Source organism: Mustela nigripes, chromosome 14, assembly GCF_022355385.1.
Source record: "Mustela nigripes isolate SB6536 chromosome 14, MUSNIG.SB6536, whole genome shotgun sequence".
In the NCBI taxonomy this organism is placed as follows: domain Eukaryota; kingdom Metazoa; phylum Chordata; class Mammalia; order Carnivora; family Mustelidae; genus Mustela; species Mustela nigripes.
Genome location: NC_081570.1, coordinates 93,346,727 through 93,361,239, shown reverse-complemented (window position 1 = coordinate 93,361,239; position 14,513 = coordinate 93,346,727). Strand labels below are relative to the sequence as shown.

The 14,513-nt window shown below is 37.7% G+C and overlaps 1 protein-coding gene across 8 annotated transcripts in view; it reads left to right on the top strand.

The window, feature by feature from the left end:
- WDR47 (WD repeat domain 47) overlaps positions 1-14,307 on the top strand; it is a 64,847-nt gene extending 50,540 nt beyond the window's left edge. For all 8 annotated transcript variants that reach the window (XM_059375621.1, XM_059375620.1, XM_059375619.1 and 5 more), the window contains 3 exons: positions 577-708; positions 7,655-7,873; positions 12,928-14,307. In XM_059375621.1, coding sequence (XP_059231604.1) covers positions 577-708; positions 7,655-7,873; positions 12,928-13,070 — 494 coding nt within the window. In that variant the 3' untranslated portion in view covers positions 13,071-14,307. The remainder of the gene's footprint in view (positions 1-576; positions 709-7,654; positions 7,874-12,927) is intronic.
- The last annotated feature ends 206 nt before the right edge of the window (positions 14,308-14,513 follow it).

The window sequence follows — 14,513 nt, the reverse complement described above, 5'->3', positions numbered from 1 at the left end:
AAGACTTGACCAGTATCTTACAACTAAACATAGCAGGACTGACATATGACCTCAAGTCTGTCTCTTGCAAAGCCCACAATCCTTTGCTTTGCCATAATTTGCTGTAATTTCAGATGATAAATTTTTTCAGTACTAATTATGATATCCTGAAATAGTGAAACACAAAACAGATTGCTTAGTATGGTTTTCATGTTGTGCATTTTATTGGATTTTGGTTTTATGAAAATTGCCAAAATAGGGTCACCTAGGTGGCCTAGTCGATTAACTGTCTGCCTTCAGCTCAGGTCATGATCTCAGGGTCCTGAAATCTAGCCCCACATTGGGCTCTCTGCACAGCAGAGAATCTGCTTCTCTATCTCACTCTCTTTCTCACAAATAAATAAATAAAATCTTAAAAAAAAAAAAAAAAGAAAAGAAAATTGCCAATATATTTGATACATGTGGAAAATCTCTACCTGCCAGTATATTTGATTAACCAGATCATCCCATGTCCAATAATGAGTACCTACCTTTGAATGTATTAAGGAAAAGTACTGTTTGTTCCACAGTAATAACTGAGTATATGATCTTTTATAGGCCATATTTTAGCACTTTATACCTGGAGTGGCTGGATGATTGCATCTGGTTCCCAAGATAAGACTGTTAGGTTTTGGGATCTTCGGGTACCAAGCTGTGTTCGTGTTGTTGGCACAACATTCCATGGAACTGGTAGGTTTTTCTGGAATTTAAATGAGTTTATATGAGAAAGAAACTTTGTAAATTGCACTTACCTACTTTCTCTCCCCTGTTAAACATATGTTAAAAAAGAACAGAAACAAAGAGATACTTGATATTTTATTGATTACCTTAAATTCTTTCAAAATATATTCATCTCTTATTTCTTTGTAAAAATAAAATTCAGTTTAGCAAACTTGAAGCCCAGGAGATTAAGTATTATTCCCCACTTATTATGTTAGCAGGGCTATTTTATTTTATTCTTTTTTTCCCTTTTTTTTATTATTATGTTCAGTTAGTCAACACATAGTACATCATTCGTTTCTGATGTAGTGTTCAATGATTCATTAGTTGCATATAACACCTAGTGCTCATCACAGCATGTTAGAAGGGCTATTTTAGGATTCAGATCTTTAAAGAAATTTTTTTAATACATACACAGTGGAGAAATTGAAATTAAACAAAATCATTTTCTTCCAGTCCTGTTCCTTGGTGTCTTTCCCTAAGGGACCAGTTTCTTACTTATTTTTCTATACATAATCCGTAAGTATATAACCAAGAAGTTTGTATATATTATAATCTTCTGTCTTCTTTGAACATGTGTATACATGCACACAGAAATGGTAGCATATAACAATACATGCCTCACATTTTAAACTTAACAATATACTTTGGATTGTTCCATGTGAAGTGATAGTACTGCTCTTTGTCTTTTATCACCTTTTAAGACACTGGTATCTAAGAGTGATGCAGCATCCTGCCATTGTCTTTATTTTAGAATCCTTTTTCTTTTGTTGTATTTTTTTTTTATTGTAGTTTTTAATAGCAATTCTATGGCACTATTCCAGGTGAAAATGCCTGCCTTTTATTCTTACTTTTTTGGTGATGTTTTTGTTTTATTTTAATGCTTTGCCTATTCTCTTGACCTCCATAGACCTTTTTTTAAAATCAGGAATATTTTACTTACTATTTTAAGAATGTTTCATTTATGACTAGAGGTGCCGTTAAATTACCAGCCACATGTTAATATGCAACTCACTGGGGACTGGTGCAAATGCAGTGAATATTGCTGAGTGTGTTTCACTTGAGGCTCATTCTGTGCTCTGGGTTTCCTTTTTGTTTTTTTAAGTTTTTATTGTAATTCCAGTTAGGTAACATGCAGTGTTATATCAGTTTCAGGTGTACAATTTAGTGATTCAACACTTAACATACATCACCCAGTGTTCATCACAAGTGCACTCCCAGTCCCCATCACCCATCTCACTCATGCCCCTACCCACCTCCCCTCTGGTAACCATCACTGTTCTCTGTAATTAAGAATCTGCTTCTTGATTTGTCTCTTTTTCTTTTGTTCTACTATGCTCATTTTGTTTCTTAAATTCCACATATGAATGGAAATCATGTGGTATTTTTCTTTTTTACTTTTTTCACTTAGCATTATACCTTCTAGCTCCATCCATGTCATTGTAAATGGTAAGATTTCATTCATTTTATGGCTGAGTAATATTCCATTGTGTGTGTGTGTGTGTGTGTGTGTGTGTGTGTGTGTGTGTATCCATTCATCAATCGATGGACACCTTACATAACTGGAAGTCCAAAGGACTACTTCTATAATTTGTCTACTGTAAATAATGCTGCTATGAATATATCATTTTATATGAATGTATTCCTTTGATTGTTTTTGTATTCTTTAGGTAAATACCTAGTAGTGCAATTGCTGTGTTGTAGGGTAGTTCTATCTTTAACTTTTTGAGGAACCTTCATACTGTTGTTTCTTATGTTGTTGCTTTTAGCCATTCTGACAGCTACAAGGTGATATCTCATTATTTACATTTCCCTGATGATAATTGATGATGGACACCTTTTTGTGTGTCTGTTGGCCATGTGTATGACTTAATTAGAAAAACTGTTCATGTCTTTGCCTATTTTTAATTGGATTATTTGGTGTTGAGTAGTATAAGTGCTTTATAGATTTTGGATACTAACCCTTTATCAGATACATCATTTGTAAATGTCTTCTTCCATCCCGTGGGTTGCCTTTTAGTTCTGTTGATTGTTTTCTTTGCTGTGCAGATGTTTTTTTATTTTGATGTAGTCCCAGTAGTTTATTTTTGCTTTGTTTCCCTCGCTTCAGAAGACTGGAAAAACCCGCTTTGGCCACTGTCAAGTTACTGCCTGTGTTCTCTTCTAGTATTTTTATGGTTTGTGGTCTCCCATTTAGGTCTTTAGTCCATTTTGAATTTACTTTTGTGTGTGGTCTAAGAAACTGATTCAGTTTCTTGCTTTTGCATGTTGCTGTCCAATTTACACAACACCATTTGTTGAGGAGACTCTTTTTCCCATTGGATAGTCTTTCCTGCTATGTCAAAGATTAATTGACCGTATAGTTGTGGGTTCGTTTCTGGGTTTTCTTTTCTCTTGAACTATGTGCCTGTTTTTTTTTTTTAATATTTTATTTATTTACTTGACAGAGATCACAAGCACACAGAGAGGCAAGCAGAGAGAGAGGAAGCAGGCTCCCTGCTGAGCAGAGAACCCGATGCGGGGCTCGATCCCAGGACCCAGGGATCATCACCTGAGCCAAAGGCAGAGGCTTTAACCCACTGAGCCACCCAGGCACCCCTGTGCCTTTTTTTAAAATGCCAATACCATGTTGTTTTGATGATGACAGCTTTGTAATATAATCTGGTTTTTTTTTTTTAAAGATTTTATTTATTGGGGCTCCTGGGTGGCTCAGTGGGTTAAGCCGCTGCCTTCGGCTCAGGTCATGATCTCAGGGTCCTGGGATCGAGTCCCGCATCGGGCTCTCTGCTCAGCAGGGAGCCTGCTTCCCTTTCTCTCTCTCTCTGCCTGCCTCTCCATCTACTTGTGATTTCTCTCTGTCAAATAAATAAATAAAATCTTAAAAAAAAAAAAAAAGATTTTATTTATTCATTTGACAGAGAGATCACAAGTAGGCAGAGAGGCAGACAGAGAGGGGGGGGGGGAAGCAGGCTCCCCGCTGAGCAGAGAGCCTGATGTGGGGCTCAATCCTAGGACCCTGAGATCATGACCTGAGCCACCCAGTGGCCCCAGCTTTGTAATATAATTTAAAGCCCAGAATCGTGATGCTCCAGCTTTGCTTGTCTTTTTCAAGATTGCTTTGGTTATTTGAGGTCTTTTATGGTTCCATAGAAATTTTAGAATTGTTTGTTTTAAATCTTAAAAAAAAAAGAGGGTGTTGCACCTGGGTGGCTCAGTGGGTTAAGCCTCTGCCTTTGGCTCAGGTCATGACCTCAGGGTCCTGGGATCAAGCCCCACATCTGGCTCTCAGTTCCGTGGGGAGCCTCCCCCCGCCCCAACAGCCTACTTGTGATCTCTCTGTCAAATAAATAAATAAAATATTAAAAAAGAGAGAATTGTTTTAGTTCTGTGAAAAATGCTTTGGTTATTTTGATGGTGATTGCATTAAATGTGTAGATTGCTCTGGGTAGTGGAGACATTTTAACAAGATTCTTTCAATACATGGACGTGGAAAGTCTTTCCATTTCTTTGTATCATTTTCAGTCTTTCATAGTTTTCAGAGCACATATCTTTCACCTCTTTGGTTAGGCTTATTCCTAGGTATCTTAACTATTTTGGGGGCAGTTGTAAGTGGGATTGTTTTCTTAATTTCTGTTTCTGCTGCTTCATTATTGGTGTATACAAATGCAAAAGATTTCTGTACATTTTGTATCCTATGACTTTATTTATTCTAGCAGTTTTTCAGTCTTCTCTCTCTCTCTCTCTATATATATATATTATGTGTGTATATGCAGATAGTGAAAGTTTTACATCTTCATTAACAATTTGAATGGCTTTTATTTCTTTTTGTTGTCTGATTGCTGTAGCTAGGACTTCTAGTACTATGTTGAATAAAAGTGGTAAGAGTGGACATCCTTGTCTTGTTCCTGACTTTAGGGAAAATGCTCTCAGTTTTTCATCATTAAGGATGATGTTTAAAGAACCAAATAGTTCAGTAAGGCTGATTAAAAAAAACATTGCCCTGAGAATTGTCCCCTGTCCTCTAGCCACTGCCTCATTTCCCATTTCTCCAAGACATCAATTTTTAACTTTTGTAAGAGTTGTGTTTTCATATTTCATTTTTTAAAAAGATTTTATTTATTTATTGAAAGACAGAGATCACAAGTAGGCAGAGAGAGAGAGGAGGAAGCAGGCTCCCCGCTGAGCAGAGAGCCCGATGTGGGGCTCAATTCCAGGACCCTGAGATCATGACCTGAGCCAAAGGCAGATCCTTAATGACTGAGCCGCCTGGCACCCTTCATACTCCTTTTTAAAAAACTTTTATTTGTTAAGTAATCTCTACACCCAACATGGGGTGTAGAGACCCTGAGATTAAGAATAACATGCTCCGGGCGCCTGGGTGGCTCAGTGGGTTAAGCCGCTGCCTTCGGCTCAGGTCATGATCTCAGGGTCCTGGGATCGAGTCCCACATCGGGCTCTCTGCTCAGCAGGGAGCCTGCTTCCTCCTCTCTCTCTGCCTGCCTCTCTGCCTACTTGTGTTCTGTCAAATAAATAAAAAAAAAATCTTTAAAAAAAAAAAAAAAAAGAATAACATGCTCCACCAACTGAGCCAGCCAGGTGCCCCTTATTTTCATATTTCTAAAGAACATGTCTCCAATTATAGTTTTTTGTTAGGGTTATTTATTCTCTTACCACTGTAAAAAATGAAGATTTTTTATATCCCTTTCCAATTCACACTTTTCCTCATCCCCTCACATGCTTCTATCTCCCATCCTTTCAATATAGTTGTACCATTTTTGGTCACATCAGTATTCATTCCTTATATTGTTTTAGCACTTATAAGTGCTATTCATATCTTTTTTTTCCCTTTTCTTTCATATCTTCTTGTTTTTCTTGGTGTTAATAATTGGAGTTGGTTTTTGTTTGTTTGCTTGCTTAGTTTCTATACCCTTATCACTGACTTACCTCCAAACTCTCCCCAGTTGTCTAAATTATTTTCAGCCCCTTTTCTCTCCTTTTCAGAGATTTAAACTTTTTGGACATCTCCTTTCTCTTGCAGCATTGTCTCACTCTCTACTGTATCTGCCCTTCTTTTCTTCTCTACCATAGATACACAAAAATGTCCTAGAATTGGAAATGCCCCAAAGTTCCTCTTTTGACCTCCTTATCCCCTTCACATCTTTTACCTTAATTTCTTGCTCTCTTTCTTACCCAGAGGTCTCAGAAGTCCTATTACATGTGCTGTTTCCATTTTCTCATCCTTAGTCTTCCACCTATTCCAATCTATCTCCTGCTACATCTACTCCAACAAAAGCTACCTTTTGGGGGGCACCTGGGTGGCTCAGTCAGTTAAGTGTCTGCCTTTGGCTCGGGTCATGGTTTCAGGGTCGTGGGATCAAGCCCCACATCAGGCTCCCTGCTCGGCAGGGAATCTGCTTCTCCCTGTCCCTCTGCCTGCTGCTCTGCTTACTTATGTTCTCTGTCTCTCTGTCAAATAAATAAATAAAATCTTTTTTAAAAAGCTACATTTTTCCAAAGTCACCAATAATTTCATGCTGTCAAAATAACTTTTAAATCCTTATTTTACTTCAGCTCTCAGGGACATGTAAGTTGATTCCCTCCTCTTTTCTTTTGGGCTTTTCACTCTCCTTTTACCTTCCTATATAACTGCTTTGTTGGTTCTTTGTCCTCTGCTCAGTCTTTAAATTTTGGTATTCCCTAGGACTCAGGACTTCTGTCTTCTCCCTTTCCCTCCGTGAGTATTTCTATTCCTCCAGCTTTAAATATAATTCCTATACTGACCTTAAATCTTTACCTCTAGCCCAAACCTATTCTACATGCCAGGCTCATATTTCTGATCCACCTACTTGACATGTCCTTTTGGATATCTTAAAGGATATGTCAAACTTAACATGTCTTAAACTACTGAGTCATGACTTCTCAAACAAACTGCCTCTACCACCCATTGTTCGTACCGGAAAGAGTCTCCCTGGTTCTGTCGTTCTCTCCTTTCCTCCAATAACCAATTAATAAGCAAAATATATTGTTTTAGCCTCCAGAATGGATAAACCACTACCACCTCTCAGTTAAACCACTGCAGAGCTTCCTTACTGTCTCTGCATTCCTACTTTTCCCCCTTCAGTCCATGGTCTGCACAACAGCCAGAACCCACCATACCTTGCTCACAGTACTTCAGTGCCTTTTGATTGCTCCTAGCTTAAAGTGCAGACTCTTTACCATGTCCAGAGCAGTGTTCTTCAATTTTAACTTCATTATTGTTCCTCTCCATGCAAGGAGAGAAACGAAATTAAATTTTTTCCTAACCAGGTAAATAATAGGAATAAGATTTTATTGGGTGGGGTTAAGCTTTGGAGGGTTACAAATTATTGTTAATGTTTAAGATTTTTTCATCCCTTGAGAACCATTTTGCAACCCCCTGGGCGGACATTATTGCCCTCATTAAAAATGCACCGTCTAGATTTAGGGCTGCAGCAAGTGGACTTAGCACTTATGGTCATTTAGTTTCCACTGGCAGTTATTGGTGTGTTGCTTAGACACATTTCCTACACTGTGTCCTAAAACACATTTTGTTGTTTAATTTCTTGTTCCCCTAACTAGACTGTAAGCTTGTGGGAGTTTTCTGACACTTAAAAAGTGGCTCACCTATCGCACTATTGCACTATAAGTAACGGCATCCCAGGGGGTTCTCCCAAGTGACCAAAAAATTAAACTTTCTCATTCTCGTAGGATCTTGCTTCATACTTTGTCTCTAAAAAGGATGTAAGTGTTTATTGGTTGAATGTTAATTTGGATTTTTCTTTCAGTTTTGATAAGCTACATTAAATTTTTAGTGTATGGTTCAGTGAACATAATTAGCTGTTGTAGTTGAGCTGTATTGACTTTTCCATATGAAACTTTTATTCTTTCTTTTATACAGGCAGTGCAGTGGCATCTGTAGCTGTAGATCCCAGTGGCCGTCTCTTAGCCACAGGACAAGAAGATTCTAGCTGCATGTTGTATGACATAAGAGGAGGAAGAATGGTACAAAGTTATCACCCTCATTCCAGTGATGTTCGCTCTGTTCGATTCTCTCCTGGAGCTCACTACTTGCTAACAGGATCCTATGATATGAAAATAAAGGTGACAGACCTACAAGGTGAGGGAGATTGACCTCTTTTCTTGTTTGTAGTCTCTCTTATTCTATTTGGGATCTCGCCTTTTTTTTTTTTCTTTTAATTCACATATACTTTTTTTTATTATTTATTTATTTGTCAGAGAGAGAGAGAGAGAGAGAGCAGGCACAAACAGGTAGGGGCAGAGAGAGAAGCAGGCTCCCTGCCCAGCAAGGAGCATGATGCAGGACTCAATCCCAGGACCCTGGGATCATGACCTGAGCCGAAGACAGTGGCTTAACCAACTGAGCCACCCAGGCGTCCCAACATATAACTTTTTAAATTTATTTACTAAATTCCAGTATAATTAGTGTACATGTTATATTGGTTTCAGGTATACAACATAGTGATTCAACAATTCTATACATCACCTAGTGGTCATCAAGATAATTGTATTCTTGGGGCGCCTGAATGGCTCAGTGGTTAAAGCCTCTGCCTTCGGCTCAGGTCATGATCCCAGGGTCCTGGGATTGAGCCCCTATCCAGTCCGGCATCAGGCTTTCTGCTCAGCAGGGAGCCTGCTTTCCTCTCTCTCTCTGCCTGCCTTTCTGCCTACTTGTGATCTCTGTCTGTCAAATAAATAAGATCTTCAAAAAAATAAAAAAAAGATAATTGTATTCTTAATCCCCTTCACCTGTTTCACCCATCCCCCCCACTACTTCACCTCTGGTAACCTGTTTGTTCTCTATAGTTAAGAGTCTGGTTTTTTGGTTTGTCTCTTTTTTTCTTTGTTTAGTTTCTTAAATTTCACTTATGAGTGAAATCATATGGTATATGTCTTTCTCTGACTGATTTATTTCACTTAGCATTATACCCTCCATCCATCTTGGACAGATGCAAATGGCAAGATTTCATTTTTTTATGGCTAATAGTCCATCATGTATATTTGTTAATATTTCATTATTTGTGTGTATGTGTGTGTATACCACATCTTATCTATCTGTTCATCTACTGATGGATATTTGGATTGCTTTCACATCATGGCTATTGTAAATAATGCTACAATAAACATAAGGGTTCTTTTTGATTAGTGTTTTTTAATTCTTTGGGTAAATACCCAGTAATGGAATTAGTAGATCATATGGTAATCCTAATTTTAATTTTTTGATGAACCTCCATTCTGTTTTCCACAGTGGCTATACCAGTTTGCATTTCCAGCCACAGTGCACAAGGGTTCCTTTCCTTTTTCTACAGATCTTCACCAACACCTTTTTTATCTTGTGTTTTTTATTTACCATTCTGACAGGTGTGAGGTGATATCTCATTGTGGTTTTGATTTGCATTTCCCTGATGGTTAGTGATGTTGAGCATCTTTTCATGTGTCTGTTGGCTGTCTGGATGTCTGTTCATGTCATCTGCCCATTTTTAATTGGCTTATTTGGCTTTTTGGTGTTCAGTTGTTTTTATTTTTTACGTATTTTGGATAGTAATGCTTTACCAGATATGTCATTTGCAAATATCTTCTCCCATTGCGTAGGTCGTCTTTTTGTTTTGTTGATTGTTTCCTTTCCTGTGCAAAGCTTTTTATTGTGACGTAGTCCAGTAGTTTGTTTCCTTTGCCTTAGAAGACATATCTGAAAAAATATTGCTACTACCAGTGTGAGGAAAAAATTACTGCCTGTGCTGTCTTCTTGGATTTTTATGAATATTTAGATCTTTTTGTTATTGTTGTTAATCTGGTATAATCAACTTTGTAACATTTTCAAATTTTAGTTTTATAGTACTTATAGTGAATTGTAGCAAATTATTAAATCAAGTAAATAGTCTTATTTTATTAAGTAATTTAAAAATATTTGAGGGGTGCCTGGGTGGCTCAGTGGGTTAAAACTTCTGCCTTTGGCTCAGGTCATGATCCCGGGGCCTGGGATGGAGCCCCGCATTGGACTCTCTGCTCAGGGGGAGCCTGCTTCCTCCTCTCTCTGCCTGCTTGTGATCTCTGTCAAATAAATAAATAAATAATCTTTAAATAAAATAAAATATTTGAAAGAATAAACATTTACTACACTAAATCATTTTGAGTTCAGTGATGACATAAAATACGCTTTATGTTCTCTTATTTGTTTCTACTTTAAAAAACAGTGTAAAATGGACAAAAAACATACAAAAAGATGATCAATATCATTAATCATTGGGGAAATGGTTACTATAAAAAACAATAGTAACAATATAAAGTAGTAAGTGTAGTAAGGATATGGAGAAATTAAGTCCTGTGTGCGTGGTTGGTGAGAATTTAAAGTGATGCAGCTACTATGAAAAACAGTATGTGGTTCCTCCAAAAAACTAACAATAGAAATACCATACAAGCCAGCAATTCCACTTCTAGATATATATCCAAAAGAATTGAAAGCAAGGTCTCAAAGAGATATTTGTGTATCCTTGTTCATAGTGGCATTATTTATAATAGCCAAAAGATGGAAGCAACCCAAATAAATATTGACAGGTGAATAACCAAAATGTGGTATATGCAGACAGTGGAATATTTTTTAACCTTACAAAAGGAAGGAAATTCTCATACATGCTACAACATAGATGAACCCTGAGGTCAGTATGCTGAGACAAATACTATACAATTTCACTTACATGAGGTATCTATAATAGTCAAACACAGAAACAGAAAGTGGAATGATGATTGTTTGGGGCTGGGGAGAGGGGAAATTGGGAAGATTTCAGGTATGAAAAAGGTCTGGAGGTTGGTCGCACAACAATGTAAATATACATAACACTGCTGAACTATATACTTGAGGGAATTAAGATGACAAGTTTTATGTTATGTGTTTTTAACTGCAATTAAAAAATTTAATGGAAATGTAACCATAATGCATTATGTAGTTCAGCTGTGGACAGTGTGTATATACATTTTCATAATAATGTATATATACAATAACTAGACAAAAATTATGATGTAACTATATTTGCTAGATAGAGGAAGTTTAGAGTAGGGGAGGATGGAAGTAATTCAAGAAAAATAGAATTTTCAATGATTATCAATTTCAATGCTTGATGATTATCAACATTATTCAATGTCTAAAATTGAAAAATCAGTAGGGCACCATAAACACATTATTCAGAAATAAAAGATTAAAAAAAACCTTAGTGTATAAATGGTGTAATTATGTCTTCAGCCTCTAGTTTTATTTTTAATTATTTAGTAAGCAAATATTTATTTTCTATCAACTAGGGACAGAAAGATGAATAAGGTAACTTCCTCCTTGATGGAGCTTACATTTTGGGGGTAAATAAAAAATAAGTAATAAATGATGTAATTTCAGGTATTGGTTAAGTGCTATTAAAAAATTAGCGAAGGGAGGCGCCTGGGTGACTCAGTGGGTTAAAGCCTCTGCCTTTGGCTCAGGTCATGATCCCAGGGTCCTGGGATGGAGCCCTGTATCTGGTTCTCTGCTCAGCAGGGAGCCTGCTTCTCTCTCTCTCTGCCTGCCTCTCTGCATGCTTGTGATCTCTGTCAAGTAAATAAATAAAATCTTAAAAAAACAAGCAAACAAACAAAAAAAAACAGGCATATAGTTCAAGAGAAAAGAAAACCCAGAAACGAACCCACAACTATATGGTCAATTAATCTTTGACATAGCAGGAAAGACTATCCAATGGGAAAAAGAGAGTCTCCTCAACAAATGGTGTTCTGTAAATTGGACAGCAAGAAACTGAATCAGTTTCTTAGACCACACACAAAAATAAATTCAAAATGGACTAAAGACCTAAATGGGAGACCACAAACCATAAAAATACTAGAAGAGAACACAGGCAGTAACTTCTTTGACAGTGGCCAAAGCAGGTTTTTCCTGCTGTGAGAGAGCACCTGGGTGGCTCAGTGGGTTCAGCTGCTGCCTTTGGCTCAGATCAGGATCTCAGGGTCCGGGGATGGAGCCCCACATCAGGCTCTCTGCTCAGCAGGGAGCCTGCTTCCCTTCCTCTTTCTCTGCCTGCCTCTCTGCCTACTTGTGATCTCTGTCGAATAAATCAAATCTTTAAATAAAATTAGCAAGGGTGGGAGAGAGTGACTGTGTGGATGGAGAAGGCTATTTTAGGTAGACTCGAGTAGGTCTCTTTAGGGAAGTGCCATTTGTGTAGAGACTTGAATGATAAGAAGGCACAAGCCAGGCCAGGACGTGCTGAGGCATGAGTGAGTTCAGCATGTTCATGACACTGCAAGAACCCAATGTGTCTGGGACTTAGAGAACTAAGGGAGGGAGAGACAAGAATAAATCAGAGGCAGGAGAATAAATGGAGTGATCTGGTATCTATTGATATCTGTTTAAAAGGTAATTTTGAGTTAGGTAGGGAGAATGGAATATACGTGTGAATATCAGGCTGTTGGAACAGTTCAGGTGAGGACTGATGGTAGCTTAGACTAGGGTGGTAGAGGTGGAGGTGGTAAGTAGTGACTGAATTTGGGACATATTTTAATTTGTTTAGATTAAAAAAGGGGAGTGAGAGGCATGCTGATTCCTAGGCTTTTGGCATGAGCAACCAGATTGTGCCATTAACTGGTAGGAGGAGGAACAGGTTTGGGCAAGAAAATCAAGTTTGGTTTAAACAAATGAAGATGACCATCAGGCAATCCAGTGAGATATGGAATGGCTATTTGGATACTATTCGGGAGTTCAGATGAGAAGTCAAGGATGGAAGTGAAATGTGTGAGTCATAAGTACACAAATGGCCATGGTACCAAGGTATTAGATGAAACTCCATAGGAAGCGGGTGTAAAGGGAACAGGAAACCCAAAGGCTGCCTCCTGGGACAGGAGCAGCAAACCAGCAGAAGAAACAAAGGTATGGTGGCACCAAAGTCAGAGAGAAATCAAGGAGAGAGTGGCAGCTATGTCAAATGTTGCTGTGTATATTTTTCCAAATACTGCTTAACATAGGTATTAAAAGAATTTATCCCTGTTTAAACCTTTAACTGTATTAATGTAGTTTAGGACTTTGTATACTGTAATGCCTTCAAGTAGCGGGAAGTCTGTGAAATCCAGACATATACTTATTTTGGATTGTAAATCAGTGTCTCTCTCTTTCCCATTTAGGGGATCTCACTAAACAGCTTCCTATCATGGTGGTGGGGGAGCACAAAGACAAAGTGATTCAGTGCCGATGGCACACCCAGGATCTTTCCTTCCTGTCATCCTCTGCAGACAGAACTGTAACCCTCTGGACTTACAATGGATAGAGTACACCCAGTGTCAATCTATGCAGTGAAAGCACAGAGACTTCAGACTACTGAGTTGTGAAAATTATAAATCTGAAGAACGTAGACTGATCGGAAAGTGGCTTAGCACGAGGAGGCCCCTTATTACCATGTATCCCTTTGATAGGAAGCGTCGGGTGGTGTTATTCTGCAGTGCTTTCAGTCTTCCATGTGAGCTCGTGCTGCTGTGATCTGCTATATGTAGTCTTGTTGCCAAAGCCTGCGGAAGAGCTCTTATGTTGTCAGTGTGCGCTCCACATCAAGGTGGAAGATGTGTTTACGGTTTAGTATTAAATGCATTCCTTGGTCTTTGCCTACATAACAGTTTTATATGCACATTGAAATTGAACTATACTTTAAGCATATTATTACATGTAATGCAACCAAGTTCTACACAGATTAAACATAGGTGTTCAGAAATTAGTTTTCTCACACTCCCATGATATTATCTCACTTGTCAGCTAGAGGTCAGAATTTTACATGTCTCTCAGAAGTTACATGGTTATTTTCGCTTAGGATCATTATAGAGTTTAAAGATGGATGGAAAACTGCTTCTTAGTTCATGATGTGGTATTGGCCTTTTCTTTTTTCTTAAACCCAGGGATATAATTACTATCTTGTCACATTATTTTGTTTCAGGATTTAAAGGTAAATATGTTTGCTTCAGAAACTTGTTAATTTCAATTTTTTGAATGCAACAAGATACCTCCCTTCTAAACTGTACTGTAGAAGCAGAGCAGCAGCGTTATGTGATGCAACACTTGATGGTACAGTAAATTTACTGGCTAGTGTTTTTCCTCTTAAAAATTAAAAACTTTGCCATAGACTATAGCATGGTTTGAAATGCTATGTCTGCATGATAATTTAAAATGGAAAAATTTAAACTTTGCACTCCAAAAGCTTATTTGGATTTGTTTCTTGCACTGTTTTGTGTAATGCAGAATAATGATTTTATTCCTATGGCATTGTAGATCCTAACATTTATGTATCTTTATTTTCATATTGTACAGTAATTTTACTTTAAATTATTTTAAATAGGCTATTTTATTTATTTCAAATGCTATTGAGTTGGTTCTAATTATTGAACTGTCTGTGCACTGTATGTAGCAAGCATTTTTAATCTATTGTATACAAGTGGAAAGGATATTAGAAGTGTAACCGTGCTATTATTTCAATAAAGACCTCTTGACACCTAAAAATATCCTTTTCCTTAGTGTCTGTGACTTTCAATTTAGAGTGTTATTTTCTCCAGTTTACTTGGAGGTGGTGTGGTCCAGTGGGTGAACCCCACAATCAATTCCTTTTTTTTTTTTTTTTTTTTAAGATTTTATTTATCTGTCAGAGAGAGAGAAAACAAGCAGGGGAAGCAGCAGGCAAAGGGAGAAGCAGAGGTCCTGCCAAGCAAGAAGCCCAATGTGGCAGACG